This window comes from Dermacentor albipictus, chromosome 1, assembly GCF_038994185.2.
Source record: "Dermacentor albipictus isolate Rhodes 1998 colony chromosome 1, USDA_Dalb.pri_finalv2, whole genome shotgun sequence".
Lineage (NCBI taxonomy): Eukaryota > Metazoa > Arthropoda > Arachnida > Ixodida > Ixodidae > Dermacentor > Dermacentor albipictus.
In genome coordinates this window covers 386,907,722-386,927,237 of record NC_091821.1, presented here as the reverse complement: position 1 = coordinate 386,927,237, position 19,516 = coordinate 386,907,722, and the positions used below count along the sequence as shown (strand labels likewise).

General features: G+C 44.6%; 2 protein-coding genes across 4 annotated transcripts in view; one reads left to right on the top strand and one right to left on the bottom strand.

The window, feature by feature from the left end:
• The window catches only part of LOC135902476 (uncharacterized), an 867,879-nt gene that overhangs the window by 690,545 nt on the left and 157,818 nt on the right, over window positions 1-19,516 (top strand). The window contains exons 6-7 of the mRNA XM_070531982.1: window positions 17,866-17,948; window positions 18,226-18,326. Coding sequence (XP_070388083.1) covers window positions 17,866-17,948; window positions 18,226-18,326 — 184 coding nt within the window. The remainder of the gene's footprint in view (window positions 1-17,865; window positions 17,949-18,225; window positions 18,327-19,516) is intronic.
• LOC135902475 (calcitonin gene-related peptide type 1 receptor-like) overlaps window positions 2,298-19,516 on the bottom strand; it is a 294,018-nt gene continuing 276,799 nt past the window's right edge. For all 3 annotated transcript variants that reach the window (XM_065432571.2, XM_070531981.1, XM_065432572.2), the window contains 3 exons: window positions 8,436-8,477; window positions 7,061-7,283; window positions 2,298-4,085 (listed from right to left, as the gene is read on the bottom strand). In XM_065432571.2, coding sequence (XP_065288643.2) covers window positions 7,176-7,283; window positions 8,436-8,477 — 150 coding nt within the window. In that variant the 3' untranslated portion in view covers window positions 2,298-4,085; window positions 7,061-7,175. The remainder of the gene's footprint in view (window positions 4,086-7,060; window positions 7,284-8,435; window positions 8,478-19,516) is intronic.

The window sequence follows — 19,516 nt, the reverse complement described above, 5'->3', positions numbered from 1 at the left end:
GCGCCGTGGTAAAAAAGAAAGAAAAAAAAACACAATTGGTAGAGCATTGCACGCGAAATGCGAAGGTGGTGGGTTCGGTTCCCACCTGCGGCAGGTTGTTTTTTCATGCACTTTAATTTCCATTATTTATCGTTTCTTTATTTTCATTTATTAAATACAAGTAATTTCCCGTACGTTGTCCTTGGTGTCAGTGTTTGTTGGCTTCTCATGATAAAATTTGAAACTGTATTCCAAACTGGCGTACATTATAAGAAAACCATTAAATAACAGTGACCTTTTGGAGACCCAAAGGATTTATTTCTGCATTCATCTGTAGTTTGTTTTGTCGCCAACTTTTTTTCCAACTGCCAATCTTCATTTCAACAGCTTTAAGAAAGTTTCCTAATTATTCGCACAGAAGTAAGGCCAACTCCTTATCCTATAGGCAGACCCTCCTTACCCACTTAGCATATGATAAATGCGCTTACGCCACAATCACACATTTGTGGTAACTTTCACAGAAAGCTGGAAAGCTGGAATACTTAAATATTATAAATGTTACACAGACCTAACTTTTGTGGCAACATCGCATGTCTTTCAGATCTGCGGCACGTTCCTTTACTTCAGCTTCGCGGCCATTGTTATGTAACAATCCATGCCCGTTCCAGTCTTAAATACTTGCCTTCTGTGATGCCGAGTTGTCGATCCCGGCGATAACGTGGATAGGGGATGTCCGAGCCAAATTTTGAAGCAAGAAGAATGGTGAATGATATTGTTACATAACACGGCTGCGGGGCACGACTTTACATATTGGTTGAGCACTAATGTTATCGGTGAAATATCTGCTCGCTTTGCTATCACCCGTTCAGGCTGACCAAGCACACGCTTTTATGTGGCTGCTGCATGCTTTTCTGGTAAAATAAAGTGCAGCTCATGTACGCATTGCGGTCATGCTTTGCATTTATGCCGTGTGGACTAGCCCACTCTTGCCAAATTGTTCAACAAAGAAAGATATTTAGAAAACGTGGTGCACGATACAATTACGGTCTTCGGACGTCAGACCTCTCACAATCGGACACCATAGCTGTTAAGAGGAAGCTTTAGCTCGGGCCCAACTCCGAGGATGGCTATTCAAATACATCTGAAGCGCAGAGACGCTTTTTTGAGATAACCACTGGGGATAACCTAGTGAAATTTGTTGCATTTGAAAGATAAAGTTAATGCTTGTGACTGTTGGAAGTGGAATTTCGATTTAATCCCGGAATTCTCTAAAGCGAATTTTCTAAAATTAGTACGTATGAAAGAAATTGACGCACTGAGTTTACAAATTTCGAGCTCTGCACCAAGAAAGATGTGGCAGTTCTGTAAACTGCATCTATTATCCAAGGAGGACGAACGCGATATGTACATTGATACCTTACATGAATTTGTTGCATTGTTTGCAAGTACTTTGCAAGACTCCTACTCACAATTTATTCGTCTATTTCAGAGCCATGTATGATATATAAGTTATGTCCGCTCTAGATGTGCTATTAGTTTCAGTTTACAGAATTGTGATGTAATTTGTTGTTGCTGAGTTGTAAACTTGATAGTTTCGTTTTGTGAAACTTAGCGATTTTCAACAATATCGCTGAAAAAACTGACGACTTGCGAAAACTATCACTATATTTTAGCCTTTTGCTTTCAATGCAAAAGGACCCATCAAGTTTAGCGCAGTGGTTGCCGAGAAAAACGATTTCTCCTATCCCACGTATTTAGACAGGAGCCCTCGAGCTAACGCTTCCTATTAAAATTGTGTTTTTTACCATATCTTAACGTATTCTTTATTCCCATGAATAACCTCGCTAACGATAGCTAGGATACCATACCGAAGCAATATATGTGGCTACAGGGTTTCAAGAATATAGTCGCATGAAGAACATTGACAAAGTGCATATCTATGCATGACTGATGAGACAGCTAAACATATCTGTGAGAGAATTTTTCTTTGACGCAACGGGATGCGTTGTCACTTTTCCATTCCGTCACGCTACTTAGCCCGTACGATTTGGTAAGGGAAATGACTCCTTTTGCTGAATAGCCTATATATGTTTGCAGAACGAGCTCGACCAAATGAAGGTGATAAAAATCTGAGACTTGTCTAAACGTATACTTGATTTGAATATTTTCCCGTCGGGTAGCATGGAGATCTGGAATTCTTCGGTTTATATTCCGTGCTTACTTCGGTCCGATCACAAAGTTATTGCGACCTAATCTTTAGGGCAAACTCTGCATGGAGTCACGAAACCTATGCGTACAGACATGGATTAAAATAATTTTATTCAAAACTTCGAAAGACGTGAAACACTTATACACAGTTTTGTTTCATGAGAAGAATGTACTGAAGAACACACAAGACTTGGGGTTTCACGTTCAACTGCTGAGTTTTGACCTGCATGCTTCTTTCAGGTGGGCTATAACACTATACGTGGTATCAAGGGGCTTTTGTAAATGCACGCTTTGCCAAACGGCGGATACCTATATGACGCTTTCGAAATGTTATTATTTAGGAGGGTTCTGAGCGACTACAGTGTTCATCGCTGTCACTGCTCATGGTCTCATGGCGCGTTGGTACAGGCCACACTCCAGAGGCAGATGTGTGCTGCAATTCAACCTGCCGTATAATCATTAAATATTATTCTGGCTCATCAATATAGACAGAATCTACACTTCATCATGTTACGAACCACACTGAGGACTTTCACCTTGATTGGTAAGATAATCAAACTAGCCAAAAACATATAAGGATATCCTTTTGAATGCCTATCGCCAATTCGACATCTGCGTTCATTGTCACATGCTGACTTCTAATAATTCCCTAACTGTTAGCTCGTCGGATATATCAACAGTGGACTTCCCCTCCTCTTAATATTTTCCTTCCTTTTTCCCCTCCCCCATTGTAGGGTAGCCAACCGGGCTCAGTCCTGGTTAACCTCCTTGCCTTTCATTTAACATTTTTCTCTCTCTCTGTCTAATACTTCCCAAACATTCTCTGCCTTAGAGACAATTTTTAACTGTTGAAAGTGTTTAAGCGTTGTTGCAACAAACATCTATGACAATTTCCCAAAATACATTAACTGCACCGGAGAGTTCTTTCAACAAGTTTACCGCTTAATACGGCCAGATGATTTTGCTATAAAAGAAATAGGAACGGGCGCCTCAGTCTTTATTGTTTACGGATTCTTTGCCATGATGGACTGCCGTGAAGAAATGCGGAGGTATCTGTAAAACAGGGGTTATTACAGGGCGAAAGAAGGAATATATGCTGTGTTCAATTCTACAATTGAAATAATGTGCTGGCAGACAGATCTCAATAAATATATGATTTCCGCATGATCCCAAAGCATCATTTACTGCTTTCTTGTGTACCAGCCAAGTAATGTTACGGTGTCATGCCGCACAGGTCACAACTATACCAGCAATGTGCTGCTTATGCAGTGGACCATTTACGAGCTGCGCTGAAATGCAGACAGCAAATCAGACGGATGCATATTGTGAGACGACAGTGCAGTGACGTCACAAAAAGTCTAGCGTAATCGTTCGCAAGTGTTTGCACGAAGACATAAAAAAAGTCACTTGGAGTATCGACGCAATGTCCTGAGGTCTAGTTCATGAAACACATATGTATGTTTCATTGCTGTCACCTAGTTTCAAGTGAAGGATTCATGTATAAGATGTTGCACGAGGTGAGTATAGTTTTGTAAGTGTAGCGCACGGAAGTTGTTTTTGCACGTGCACACGATGCCGGTGAAGTCACATCACTTCAGAAGGAAGTTTGGTGGGTATTGCGACATTCTCAGCAACATTGTCTGATGGATGCAGGGGAAAGTGAACAGGGAACGATGATCATTTCTGCTCCTCGCAGGCACGTGAGTGTTCATTTCCAGGTCTTGTCTTCAACGATGGTGCCACCATTTCAGAACACGTGCGCATGCTTCCTCATCGCCAATCGTCGAGGCGTGTGCAGACACGGGCGAGTTGGTTATAGCAAGGGTCCGGCTCGTTCGATTAGAGAATCCTCGTCGCAGTCGCCAGCGGCCGTGCGAACGCCGTAACAGGTACAGCACCTGCAAATATGTCAGAAACAAGGACGGAACGTTGCAGCACAGGAATGGCTAGAAAGAAATCTATAGGTTACAACCGCAGTGTCACTTATTCGCGCGACATTGCTAGGTAACTTTGCTTGTCCAAAAAAGAGCGAAAACAAGCGGAAATAAATGATAAAATTGGCGTTGAAGGGACACTAAAGAGAAAAGTAATTTCACCTGTGTTTGTACATTACTCCTTTACAATACCAATAACGCCGCTCTTATCTGAAGAAGAAGTGTGGCAAACCACAAAAGGGGGAATAAGGAAAGACGGGTGGTGACATCGCCTTGAAGTGAAGTCACCATTACTCCGTGACGTCATGGATTTTCATGGCATCTACTAGGGCCTAGCAATTTCTTTAACGGTAAAAATGGACAAAAATGTGCCCTAAAATAGACAATGCTTTAACATGGCACTTACAGGTAACTTTCACTGGGCAAACGCGATTCAAGCGCGAAGAAAAAAAAAAGTTTGCAGTTCGTGACGTCACACTGACGTACCGGCGCTGGGAATTTGGCGCGAAACTCGATGAAATGAAAATTGGAGATTAATTTTATCTTTCAATAATGATCCTATCTTCGCGAAATTAACTCTATCAGTTTACTAGACAGATTTAGTGTCTCTCTGTAGTGAGCCTCGAAGTGCTTCTCTAGCACTGGCCTAAAATTGATTTCAGGTAAATAGAAATGCCGCAAGATTAGGGTTTCACGTCAGAAACAATTGCAACAGTCAGAAGACATGAGCTTAAAGCTTTCTTTGTTATTCATCCTCGAGTACAAGCTTAATGCGAGTGAAATTGCAAAAAAATATATAGGCCTCGATTATAAGCTATCATGATATATTGGTTAAGCAATGCGCACAACATATTAGGCTGTTTACCGCGCAACTTTAGGAAATTTCTTTTGCCATAGCCAAGGCGAGTGACAGTGTTTATTGCCGCATTTACCACACTGGCGGCTCGGCAAGCATACGCAAGCATCAATGACCGCGGAAACCCAAAGCGCCAGTTACACGACCTATGCGTGAATGCAGTATGCGTCAAATTAATTAGTTAAATTATGGGGTTTTAGGTGCCAAAAGCACTTTCTGATTATGAGGCACGCCGTAGCAGGGGACTCCGGGAATTTCGACCACCTGGGGTTCTTTAACGTGCACCTAAATCTAAGTACACGGGTATTTTCGCATTTCGCCTGCAGTATGCGTTAACGACGATGCGTCGGCATCGTTCGTGCTCTGGTTAGGGAAATGTTCTTGTCGTCGTATTTTGAATGCACGGTCAAGCTGTCCAATTAAGCGTGCCAATGTTTTTACTCGTTCGTTAAGTATTTTTCCCCATTCTTCTGGTTTTATAGCTTTTAAGGCATGCCGAACCGGGCTCGAACTGTAAATCAGGAGGTAACTGGATGACGGGTGCTTGTTTAGTGAGTTTTGCCTCATTAGTACCGTAAAGAGAGCTTGCATGTTTAATTTCTGCTGATGTCGTTGCAAGTTTGTGCTACAGAAAACACTCATCTATACAGTTGCGATTCCTCTGATGCTCGACTAGTTACGTGTAGCTATCCTTGCATGGTGGAAAATGATCCATATCAGTCCCCAACGGGGCATCTTCCATAGCCGGTTCGTTTCTTCGGGCCATAAAAAAATTACTAAGCAGGCTTCAATCTTCTTACCTTCTAGTATGCCCCGGGGGCACACCTTATCTTGCAGTATTAGAAAACTGGCCGTTGCATGCTTTGGTCTTAACTGATACAACAGTGCACCTCTCCCCCAACGGTATAGCCGACGAAATAATAATGATAAATAAAAATGAGGAAAACCAGGGCGCAAGCTATTAGTAAACCTTTGAACTCAAGTCCTGTTGAGCTTTCCAGTCTGACAAAGCAAGAAGCGTAGCTTGTGCAGTCGTATATTGTTGCCAAGTCAGGGTGATCAGAGGCACAAAGACAAGGTTAGGAGTGTTTCCACTCCCGTTTATCAGAAATATCTAATATTGCGCAAGGATTCCACACATCTAGAGGAAGGGCAGGAACAACATACGCATCCTACTTGAGTTTCACTCCAAAACATTGCCCTACGCGTTGCTCTGCTAAGCGCTAGGCCGCGGTTTCATTTCCCGGCCACGGCGGCCATGTTTAGATGCGGACGAAATAAAATGAATAAATAAAAAACAGTGTCTGTACTTGTACGTAGGTGCGCGTTGAAGAACCTCAAGTGGTCAAAATTGACCCGGAGTCTGCCAGTATACGGCGTGTCTATATAATTATAAGCGGGTTTTGGCACGTAAAGCTCTAGACTTTAATTTCTAGCTTAAAATAAATGCCTTATACTATTTTTGAAGTAGCAATTCTTAGCGAAATAAGAACACGGAAACAAAAAAGGCAGACAAAGAAAAGCGCCTTTGTCCGCCTTTCTTAGCGCTTGTCCTTGTCCGCCTTTCTTGTTTCCGTGTTTTTATTGCGCTAGGTTACTACTTTAAATATGGACGGCCAAGTAGCCCAACAATAGACTCTTAGACCATTTGTTAGGCTAGCGGCCAGTGCCTCACCTACTCCTCATTTAAGAACGAACTGGTTTTCACGGTGGGCGACAAGAGGTCCAACCAGCGCACACACACAGAAATTGTTAAAAGACATGTTTTTTGCCGCAATTGAACACTCACAAAAGGAAGACACGTAAAGACAACATGGGCGGCACTTCCAACTGATTTATTTTGGGCTGTTACCCAAGGATATATATATGCACACACAGCCCAAAATAAGTCCGTTGAAAGTGCCGCCCGTGTTGTCTTTATGTGTCTTCCTTTTGTGAGTATTCAATTGCGGCAAAGAACATGTCTTTTAGCAAGCACCAACTAGGCCAACAAGCAGTTCTGTTGCAACACAGAAATTGTATTCCAACGGCGCAGCGGTGGAGTCGCACAAGCACAAAAGTCAGGCGAAGCCACAGCACTCACGGGGTGGTGCAGGCAGGTAGGGACTCGGGCCGAATGCCGCACTTGGCCGTCGTGACGGAACCGGCGCCCGGCGGGCGACGGGACGAAGCGTGAGCGTTGGGGGCTCCTCGCGTTGTCAGCAAGCTAGCACCTGGGTTCGCGTGGAGCGCCTCCGGTCACATGCCCTGGTGAGCGACGACTCCAGTTTCACGAGTTCGATGGACCGCGTGATTTGGCCCTGGACCTGTTTGGGGCGTGGGAACACATGGACAGGGTGTACTGTGCACGTTCGAAATCGCCTCCAGAAGTTACGCTGCTCGTATTTGGCCTGTGTTGTTTGTAACTTTCTTCCTTTGGCCGAGCAGCAGCAGAATGAATGAAAAACTTTATTTTCACAAAAGAAGTATACCGGCGAAGGTGCAGCAGAGTGCACACCGCAATTTGTTGATCAGGTGAAACGGCGGATCTGAGCTCGATATAGAATAAATGAAAGGGCTTACCTGCAAACCGTGACTTCGTTCTTCAGTACTTTGCGCCTGAATCGGAGTACTAGTATATTCTTTGTTCCTTTTCTTGTGTCACCTGTATTTTGAGCTTTTTTATTCGTTGTATATCTTTGCAGCAACATAATTTTTTTGCTCCTCTCGCTACTTGTGTGACACAGATGCCGTATTCAACAAGCACCTTGTGTCGAAGTGACCAACCGTTATAAAGTGGTTTTTCATCAAGCTACACGCTTCACAATCTATGTCTGTAGTGATGCTTTTCTTTTTCGGAATGTTCCAGCAACTGCTTCTGAGGCTTCTCCATAAAATGGATAAGTATCGCGAACCCGTACGGTATATCATCAGGCCGAGGTTTTCTAACCGAATAGTATTCTAGGGGCCACTAGTCACCTGCTTGCACTTTTAAATGTGCCATGTGAAATGACCTCCATAAAAATGGGAAATTCAGGCACATGCCCCAAAACACGCACGCAGTGGACCCATATTATCTGTTGTGATTTTCACAAAGAGCTGCAAAAGAAAAGGCAAATGAACTGAAAAATGAAGAAGGAAGCGATGTCTGACACATAAAATGCGCTAGGAAAGCACACATTCTTATTGTTCATACTTGCAGAACACTTCTGTCACTTTTGGTGCAGATTCTTAGAACTAAATCTTTGTTTATGTAATATGCAATTAGAAAGGTTCAACTTCCTTTGATCTTTTGTTACTTCAATTTGATGGCATCTGTATTCTGATCTCACCCCTTAATCTTAGAGCACAACATATGGGTAGATTGATGTGTTTTGGATGCGTGAACTTGGTAAACCTAAGGCGGATAGGGTGTAAAGTTGTCAAGAACACCGAGAACAAAAGTATTATTCCATCAGAATCAAACGGGCCTTGCTTACCTCTCCGTTGAAGTAGCAGAATATGACAGCTACAAAGAATCCCTGCGCAAAAAGAAAATAATTGTATTAAAAAACAATAATAGTTACCGTAAAGTGCCCCACTATGTGCAAAAATCCAGCTATGTCACTGCGTCTGCAGTGCATCCTACCAAACATTGCAAAAAAGTTTATTGAGCTTTTTGACTGAGCTCTTTTAAATATGCTAGAATATTCTCTGCTTAGTTCCCTGAATCAACCTCAAATTTAATTTCAATACCCTCTGGGCGCGGCTCTTCTTATTATAAAAGCATAGGGATAACTTAAACTGTTCGTGCTCTCCTGAAACAGAATAACGTACAATAGAAAATCACGATTAAAAATCAATTGCATATCGAATATTTCTGCGCTTTTTCAATGCCAAGTATTTTAGTGTAGTTTGATTGCGCTGCTTGCTGCTAAAAAATTCGCATACAAACAAAAGAAGCACATATTTATAATAGGAACGAAAAGGATGGTGAAGGTTGCTGTACTGTATTTTCTCAGATAGCTAATGGATATGCCAGCCAACTGATAAATTAGTTTAACTCAGTACGTCAGATATGAGTTTCTCTTACTCGTAATAATAAATGCAATTACCTGTAACATTGTTTATGTGATAAGAAATAACTTCATCTGAATTTTTCGAGGAGGATGCGTCACCGCAAAGTGCTGGAAACAAAGAGAATCTTGAAGTTCCCTACCGAGCCGTTGTACATACAAGTAGCTTGTTTGTCACAAATTCTGGATAATAATAGTTTCCTTCTCATGTAGTAGACAACTTGTGCTTCTTGCTGATATCTAATGGTGTTCGTGACATCAAATTTTAGGACGGCGCGAATCACATAGGTCATATATTAATCAATACCGAGCTATATTTTTAGCTTTACGAACGATACGATCAATGGGTTCACGTCCCACACATGAAGAACATTGTACAGCTACTTGTGGTTGTGATTCTTGTTTGCGAAGCCTTGCAAAGAACCGCTATGTGAGCTTGTGTGAAATCGCATAAGGGAGTGTCGTAATCTTCGACAAAAATTTTGCGTTCATCGTGGCGTACCACGTGTTTTCTCGCTGTAATTTTGACTTTTTTAGTACTAGAATAGGGAAATTTACTTACGTAGCTCAAATCATTTTTATCCTCAGTGTCCCTTTAAAAGTCCTGTCCTGGTTATGCAAATTTCCATCTGAGTGAATCGAACTATATTGGGAATGTAATTCGAGAACATCGAATACTGCTTCGTAGCTATATTCAACTTAAAGAACCATAAGATTAAATGCAATAAACACTGACACGCGTACTTGCATATCTTTCTAGGGTGAGAACATTGCACCGGCTAACAAATCTTAAACGTTATCGCTCAGCGCACGACACGCATTGGAAGTTTCTCGAAAGTTGTCGATGCTTCTATCCACTGTCTGTTGCCGCCGAACCTTGCATAATATGATGTATGCGTGACGCGAATAGTGTAGTACTTTCTGGAAGACACGCGGGCACCAGCGATTACTGTGGGACATTCGACGACTCTTGTATAAAAGGAGACGGGTTTGACCCACCGATCAGATTTCGACGATCACAGACTAAGATCACCGTTATCGTTGCGCTTCGAGTGTCACTTGCTTTTGTGGGCACAAGGTCGCCCAGCAAAGAGTTCGTTTCATGAATCACAGTTTCGCTGCTGTGTTCTTCAACTCCACTACAACGGGACATCTGGCGGAAGTGTGGGGTAACGTAGCTGGCAGCCACGACGATCCACTTATTCCCTAATGTTGACGGCGGAAATAGACCCAATAAGTCCTTCCCAATTTGTTAGAATGATCGGTAAGGAGGCTCGATTATTTTGCAGGAGACCCGCTGGTCTTATTGCCGGTGTCTTGCGTTGCTGACAGTCCCAGTATTATTGTTACCGGGAGATGTCCAAAATGGTTTATATAGAATATTTACGCAGCGACCGCCAGTGATGCCGCACCAACAAAGATGGCGGACAGGGGCAGAGCTCATCCTCTTTCTGGTCTGTTATACTGCAGCTTCTTCCGCTTCGTCCGCAGGATAGGTCGTTCACAACATTACCCCTTCAATCGATGGGTTGAATCGATGGGCATGAAAACAGTGGAGTGATTTCGTATGTTACATCGGCCACTTGGCGGTACACCTAATATAGGCTGGTCTACGGGGAACAGCAGCTTTTTAGAATACCCGACATGACACGCTAGGGACCAGAGGAGGACAATGGACTCAAGGGCAGGGTGGGTAGTCCTGTAATTCCGACTCGGAAAATTGAGTGCGGGAAACGTGATGTGCATGGTCGGCGCGGTCAATGTATGATTTTGGTCGAATAAAAGAAACGCGAATAACCAGTTCTCTCGTGTGCTGATGTGTTGAGACACAAAACACTTTGCCAGCATGCCAGTAATCATTCAGTTCAGTCGCTCCGTCATGTCATTTGTCTGTGGATAAAAAAAATTATAGGGTTTTGCATTCCAAAACCACGATCTGATTATGAGGCATGCCGTAGTGGGGGATTGCGGAAATATGGGCTATCTGGGGTTTTTCTATGTGCACCTAAATCTAAGTACATGGGTGTTTTCGCATTTCGCCCCCATCGAAATGCGGCCGCCATGGCCGGGATTTCATCGCGCGACCTCCTGCTTAGCAGCCCGTCTGTTTATTGTACGCCGAGGTCAACTTATGTTGCATCAGGCAAGACCGTAGAATGTCATCGATACCCTTCGTAAGAAACTGTCGGGCCGGTCAGTTTGGAGTTGCCGAGGTACCCCATGCTGTAGAATGACGTAATGGAGTAAGAAGTCGGTAACGTGGGTCGCGCAGCTATGGGTAAGTGCGCAGGCGACAACAAGCTACGTAGGTTGCTTGCGGTCACCCGTGAACTTGCGATTACCTATTGGTATAAAACAGAGCTTATGGCAAGCAGTTCGTTGCGGACTACTCGGTTCATACAGAACAAGTACGTACTGCGCAATATAGACGAAAAAGGGCGGGTAGGTCCTATCTCTTTTCCCCTCCTTCAAGTATATCGTGCAATACGTTACTTATCGAGCTTGTGAGTGCCGACGGGTTCAAGTCAAATGACGTGGCCCTATGATTTAAAGGAAAGGACAGAGGCATGTATGTCCCCATTGAGTAGAGTAATTGATTATGGGACCTCACTTCGTATTTCATATTTGACAAATATTTTGAGCATATTGTGAAAGAATAAATTCCAATTGAAAATATAGATATTTGCGAGCTGTACACTTTTTGTAGTTATCATTCTCATTGGCGGAGCAAAACAGTCACTTTTAATAAAGTTTTCTCTCTCTCTCTCTCTCTCGCAGAGTGGTAAAACGTGTGCAGGAACTCTCCTGGAGTTGTCTAACGCACATGCATATCCTTTGTTTGAGCGTAGTCAACAGTACCACCAGACCAGTATTTCGTCTTCATGCAGTGCAAGTACGTCTTCTTGCATATGTAGATGACATAGCAATATTTGATGCTGATCATGAAAGCATCATTAATGCTGTAAAATTGTCAAAGGTTCCTGTGAGATTAGTGGCAGCGCAATCAACTGGGGATAGTGCTTTGAATTTCGGCATGGATACTGGCCAACAACCCCAAGCATTTCTGCAATATAAGGTAGGAGACGACACCGGTGTCTTATTTGGGAGTTCCGTCGGAAAATTACAAAAACAGTGAGCCTTTGTGGCGGCGGAAAGTCGTCGAAAAGGCTGACAACCTAAAATACTTTTACTGCTCATTTTTTGCGAGAACAACGATGTGTAATTCGTTTTTATAGGCAAGCTATGCTGAACACGTGAACAATTAATTACTTACATTATATATATAACGCAAGTAATTAATTGTTCACGTGGGTGTTAATGTACGGCAGTTGCGTAGAGTTTTCGCCATTCTCGTTTCGTTATCTATGTGTGGGAGCGCACATGGCCACCCAAACTGTTTCGTCGTGTGCGCTACGAATGATTGAGTTTGTCGCATCTCCACAAACGGCAGCTAGTTCACAGATTCATGCTTTTCAGAGATATATTAGACGCGTTTCTGCGGACTGTTTGTGAAGTTACACTGGTGAAGAGCATTGCCCAATTTAGTAGTCGTGTCGGAAGGTACGCTACTAGGCCTCGGTGGATACCTAAAAGAGGTCTGCCTCTCATGTATTTTTCTGCAGGTTCGTTTTTCACTGGGCTACCCTTGCACTGTGTCGCGTAAAGAAAAAAAACTATATAAACACCTGTGTAATATTGTCTTACGAGTTCTTCCGTATATATTCCACTATATTACTGACCATAGGCAAGTGTTCTTAAACGAGTTAAACGCATGAATGTACCAAGGGGGTTTAAAACGTTTTACTTTAAGTTGCACACAAATACATCTCATGTGAAGACTTATCTGTAGCAAAAGGCATTTCTCGTGGCTTGGGAGACTCACTGTTTCATTTGTCGGAAGCCAGAAACGATCAAGCGTGTATTTCTAGATTGCTGTGAAACAATCTACAGCGAAGCTACATGTGGGTAGGGTTCCATGCATTTTTGTTTTCCATGAACAAAAACTATCATCATCAATGACTCATACTCCCCTATGCATTTATGCTTCCGTAGGCAAGCAAAATATACGATGGCTCATAGCCCCATAACGCCGATGCTACAAGTACTCAGCAAAGTGAAGCGAACAGTGATTAAATTCTTTCTAACTACGCATACAAAATAAAGAACGGTATGTCGTAAACTGTCATCATCAATGGGTCATACCCCTGTGAGCAATGGCTCATACCTCCGTAAGCAAGCGAAAAAATGCAGTGACTCATAGACCCGTAAGGTTCATGGCTACTCATTTTGCGTGAATTAGTTGCGACGGCGCTACCCCTCTTGCCGTTGTAGGTGATTTCAATGTGGATGCCTCGGTACCGAAAAGGGAGCGGTTTGCGCGTTCTGTGTTGCAGACATACCCCTTGCGATGCCACACCGATCCGGCCCAACCGACCACCCAGCGTCGCACGTGCATTGGCTTCACATTATCAAAGAATGCCATTGCAGCTGCGAGTGAAACAATGACCGCCGATCAAGACAATGAATGAGTGTGCGTACCTTTCGTCACGATGATCACCCATGAAGACAAATTAGTTCGTACCTTTGCTCAAAATTATGTGTCACCTCCGTGTCATGTGCTAAACAGCTTCGCTGGTCAACCAGCTTGACAACAGAGTGGAATGGCTCATGATTTTTTTTTTCTGAGATAAATTACAACGCATCTGTTGACGCTATCGGCATAAGACTTTTGCAAGTTGAAAATGAGAATGGCATTCCATTTGACCTCATTGTGATTTTGAGCCTCCACAGAATTTGGCAATATAGGATGGCAGTTCGGAACGCTGACATAGACGCAAAGCCGATAAGGCCACATTTCAAGGAAAGAATCAGTAGAATTATAGCAGTGCACCAGTTTCAAACCCCGGACCCTGAATGGCTTCCAAGAGTTGAAGAATTGATAAACATGCACGAATGGAACGTAACTGCGCGGAGCCAGTTTCTAGAGACTCTTCCCCCGAATTGAACTTTTTCTGTGATTGTTCTGTTCAAAGTGGCAGTAAAGAAAAAAAAAGTGTTTAGCCCAGTGGGTAAAACAGTCAGCTTCTGAGCGTGGGCTCGTAGGTCCGAAACTCACCACCACAAGCGTTTTTCCTGTTTAATTTAGTCTCTTTTTTTTTCATGGAGTGCATCGCGTTACGGGTTTCAGACGTACAGACCGATGGAGAGATGATTACCTGAGTTAGTGGGCTAAGAATGCTGTTGCATTAAGACGAATGATGGAAGTGTCTATTATTATTCTTTTCACAGCTATCGTTACGTCTCGATTGAAGGAGCCCTGCAGTTGTGACGGGTTCGAGGAGTTCAACCCATGGTTGGTGATTTACGCTGTGAAAGTACGCAACGCTTGACCCGGTTGAGGATATCTGCAACACCTGTTCAGGATACGAATGTTCATTTCCTTTCGTTATATTGATGTTTGAAAGATGTATGCACCTTATAGTTTCCGCTTGTAAGTAAGAAAATTCGAGAACGGTCGGTTGACTTGATTACTGACCATCCATTAAGAGCACCTTTCTGTTTACACACTTTGCGCGTAGCTATATCTTACAGGCTAGCGTACCAGTGAACGCTTGGAGAGAAGCGTTCGGTCACTAAGCTAGATGCCAATTGGTGTAGAAACTGGAGTTGTTTCCTCACACTCAGTGCAACTCGTTTTCATCCCCAATCACAATGCCCAACATTTATGACAGACAATCGTAGCTTTGGCGAAGAAACGCGCACCGGAGAAATACTGGGTGCATTTGGGCTTAGTCGTACTGAGTGATTGCTGCGTTAGTGCAGGTAAGAGGCTTCCCGCTCGTGGAACATTACCCAAACGACTCAAGGCATAGCGACCGCTAACAACGGGTGGTCCAAATAATGCACATTCACACGGCACGTGCATGCAGTGCGGCAGCCCGCAACAGGAATTATGTTGGCGTAATCATCTTCGTTGCGATCGGCCGTCAGGTAATCGTAGAATACCCTGTTCTCTTGCGCAACGACGTCGGCTTAGCTCCCACGCTGTGACTGTGACGCAAGTACTTCAGTCATGGCGCATTATTCCAGCGTTTGCAATTAGACTTAACGGACACGCACACGCATTTTATGCATTTTCATCTTATCTCCCGGCATCGTAGTTGTCGGATAGGTACTGAATACGGACAGCATGGCGTAACCATGGCTCATCAAAGCCTACTGGGTTCGGACGAACTTCGTTCTCGGATTGCGGGGATGAAAATTCTCGCGAATGTTTTTCGCAGCAGAGCTATAGCGTTCTTTCGAGTGGAGATAGCGTTCTTTCAAGTAGAGGAAGGAAAGATAGGCAGATTGCCTATCAGACACCAGTTGCCTTGATGGTTAGAAACAAATTCCCCTAATCTGTGATCAAACAAGGAAAGGAAGGACGATATGGTTTGCACAGTTCTCGCAGGCGCCAGATATTAATCAAGTTGTATTGCCAATTATTCCGTATCATGAAATCACTGCTGAAGAGAAACTCTGTTAGGCTGCAGGACAGGACACCCAAGCTCACAAGGCGATCGTGCAGTTGAGTTCTTTTTCAAGCCTCTGTTTTTTCATAGTCAACATAAGTACATTCTCGCTCATAACCTTCCGCTATACCCTCACTTGAGAAATGACTGTCTTAAATTCTATGCAGCACACCTAAACGACTCCTTTTGAGACAGAGGTACACAGAAAGACGGACGCTTGAAATGATTAGCAGTAGGAGAACAAGGTCTTTGCAGTGACATTTCGACATTGGGACTTGTCTTTCTCAGGTCAACATATGTTTTGATTTGCTTTCCCTGACAGCCTTTAAAAATCCTCCTCCCCCCAACTTGGAGAAGGATAAGGAAGCTATATGAATGCTGTCTGGAAAAGGAGTTGTCACCTTGAGAAAGTTAATTCACCTTGTCTAATCGTTGGCTCCTGAGGCATGCGTTGTGCGACCACTGGTAAACACTTCGCGTCGCCTTTTTGTGTTTTCGCTTTTGTGCTTGTACTGTGGGACACAAGCGTGCACTTTTGCTGTTGCCTGAAGCATGCTTCACACTGGTCTGCTTTTTTTTAAACATATAGTCAGAGCGAGTAGTCATATAACGAATATCATTGCGTGGTTCTTGTCTCTCGCAAATTCCAGTTTTTTCTACCGAAGCTACAAAGCATAAAGCTTTTATTTGTCTCTTCTAATTTCATAATGCATGGTTGGGCGAGTTGGCGGAGTAACATACTTCGTAGACAGGAAACACAAACACAAATCGTGGCATCTCGGGCTTATTCTGACGTTGTATCGAGAACAGCTGGGAGGACCGTGTCAAAAGGTAGGATAGGGTCTCGTCCATACAAGAGAAACCAGCAGAATTATGAGGGGACGTATAGTAGGCGAATGTGACGAAGGGAATAGCGCACTCCCAGTCACGATGGTCTGTAGAGACGTACATAATGAGCATTTCTGTGACAGTTCTATTGAGCCACTCTGTGAGGCCGTTGGCCTGAGGGTGTTACGCCATTTTAAACTTGTGCTTCGAAGCGCATGTGTGCAAGATGTCCAGGACAACCTGTGAGAGAAAGTAGCGGACCCGGTGGGTAAGGAGTTGTCGGGCAGCGCCGTGGGGAGCAATCATTGCGTAGGGAAGGAAGTCGGTGACGTCGGTTGCATAAATGTTAAGGAGGGCCCGCGTGATCGCGTACTGGGTGGGGTAATTCGTAGCAACTGCTATCCCCTTGTTCTCACTATGCGATAGAGGGAAAGGGCCTAGGAGATCAAGACCAACCCGTAAGGATGGCGCAGATGGTATTTCAATGGGCTGAAGACGGCCAGCTGGTAGGGCTGCTGGTTTTTTGTGGTGCTGACAAGATTTACAGGAGGTGGAGTAATGGCAAACGGAACAGTATATACCGGGCCAAAAGAAACGACGGGGAATACGGTCACGGTCGTATGTCTTTGAGACTCCCAGTTGACCAGCGGTTGGGACATCATGCAATTGTGCCAGAACAGTCTCACGCATATGCTTGGGAACGACCAGTAGCAGTTCAGGGTCATCAGGGTGCATGTTATAACGGTACAATATGCCATCTCGCAGCAAAAACATACGTGAAGAGGGGGAACTTGTCAGGTCCGTCAGGCTGAGAATGATGTCTCTCAGCTAAGGGTCGCATTGTTGCTCATCGGCGATATCACCAAACGCGGTAAGCGCGAGCACGGAAGTTGACTCACCGGTCTCAGGCTGGTCTGGTGGGTCTGCTGGATGACGTGACAAGCAATCAGCGTCCTCATGGAGTCGGCCTGCCGTATACACCACTGTTTAAGAGTACCCTTGGAGCCGTAGAGCCCATTGACCGAGACGCCCAGATGGATCTTTTAAAGACGAAAGCCAGCATAGGGCGTGGGGATTGCTGACAACAGTGAAAGGCCGTCCATAGAAGTCCATAGAGATAGGGGCGAAATTTACCTACTGCCCAAACTAGGGCAAGCCATTCACATTCGGTGATTGAGTAAGTACTTTCGGCTGGTGACAGAAGACGGCTAGCGTACGCAATGTCATGGTCGCAGCCGTGCTGTCATTGTACCAAAACAGCGCCGATACCGTGGCCGCTGGCGCTGGTGCGAAACTCCGTTGGAGCGGACACATCAAAGTAGCCGATAATCAGTGGCGATGGGAGTCGCATCATGAGCTCAGCGAATGCACTAGCTTGGTCAGGACTCCACACAAAAATCGCGTCTTTCTTAAGGATGTCTGTTAGAGGTCTTGCGATGTCAGCGAAATTTCTCACGAATCTGCGGAAGTAGGAGTAGAGGCCTGCAAAGCTTCGAACGTCGGTTGCGCAGGTGGGCACAAAAAATCCTTGACAGTGCGAACTTTCTTCGGATCGGGACGAACACCGAAAGAGTCGACGAGGTGTCCAATCACAGTAAGTTGCCGGCGGCCGAAGTGACATTTCGTCGAATTGAGCTGAAGTTTCCCCTTGCGGATCATTGAAAAAACTGTCGAGAGACGCACGAGGTGTATGTCAAAAGTCGGCGGAAAGACAATAACGTTATCTAGGTAGTACAAGCCAATTGACCCCTTTAATTCGTGAAGGAGGGTGTCCATCATTTGTTCGAATGTGGCGGGAGCATTGCATAACCCGAATGACATCACCATAAACTGATAGAGTCCATCAGGTGTAATAAACGCCGTCTTTTCAGGATCCATGTCATCAACTGCAACATCCGAATACCCAGAAAGAAAGTCCATCGAAGAAAATACTTGGAACCAATGAGACAGTCAAGGGCGTCATCTACCCGAGGTAAGGGGTACACGTCCTTTTTTTGTTACTTGGTTAGGATTCCGGTAGTCGATACAGAAGCACCAGCTTGTTGTCCTTCTTTCTGACTAGCGCGACAGGAGATGCCCATGGGCTTGAAGAAGGTTCGATAATATTACGGGCAAGCATTTTGTCAACTTCCTTTTGTATAACTTGGCTCTCACTGGAGGAGACGATATGGACGTCGGTGTATGGGTTTGGCATCGGCGATGTGAATCCGATGCTTGACAACTGTTGTTTGGCCCAGTGGTCTGTCACTGAGATAAAAAATGCCCTAGTACGACATGAGCAGGCCCCGAAGCGCGTGTACGTGTTCGGTCGGACGATCAGTGGCGATCATCTTCGTTAAGTTATCTAACATCGCGGGGTTTGAATCAATAGCAGCAGGAGGCCCTTCAGCAGGCTCAGTTAAGACGGAAGCATGATAGTCGAAGGCTGGAGCTAGGGTTGCAGGAGAGATATCCTGGGGTATCCCTTGAAGCGTAGTCGAAAATTAACAATAGGGAGAGATTCGACACTGCCCTTTATACCGATGACCGAGTGCGGGAACATGACATTCTGCGTACAGAGGACGGTAGCGCTGGGCAACACAATGTAAGCGCCGTCGTCTACAGGGGGATCAGGAGAAACGTTGATGTACGTCATGGCTAGATGTGGTAGACGATGGAGGAGAAGGATGGAGAAGATGATGGAGACGATGGAGAAGGAGGTCAGCCGGGGGAGACAGCCGACTCGGCGCACGATCAGAAGGCTCAACGGCATGAGGTAAGGCAAGCTGGATAACTCCTGCAAAGAAGTCAATAAGTGCCGAATGTGCCAAGAGAGAGTCTTAAGATGATTGCATGTGGGCACTGATCCAAGGCGTAAAACAAAACAGGTCCACAACAGAAGCAGATGGGCCTGTCATCGGAAGTGCGCCATTCTGCGGAATTCTGATAACGAGGACGGACGAATGGGCTTCGATATAACTCAGGTGCGGTGGGTGGGTGGTATTCGGGTCCGTTGACTGGGCAAAGCGCCTGTAATCTTGCGTTTGTGATTTCTTGACGCACAACGGTTTGGATAAGGGAAATGGTTGCATGGGACCCGTCGGGGTTACGCACCTGAAGGGGAACTGGGGAGGCAGCTTCAATCTCACGGCGGATGATGCGCACAATATTGTCGGATGGAGC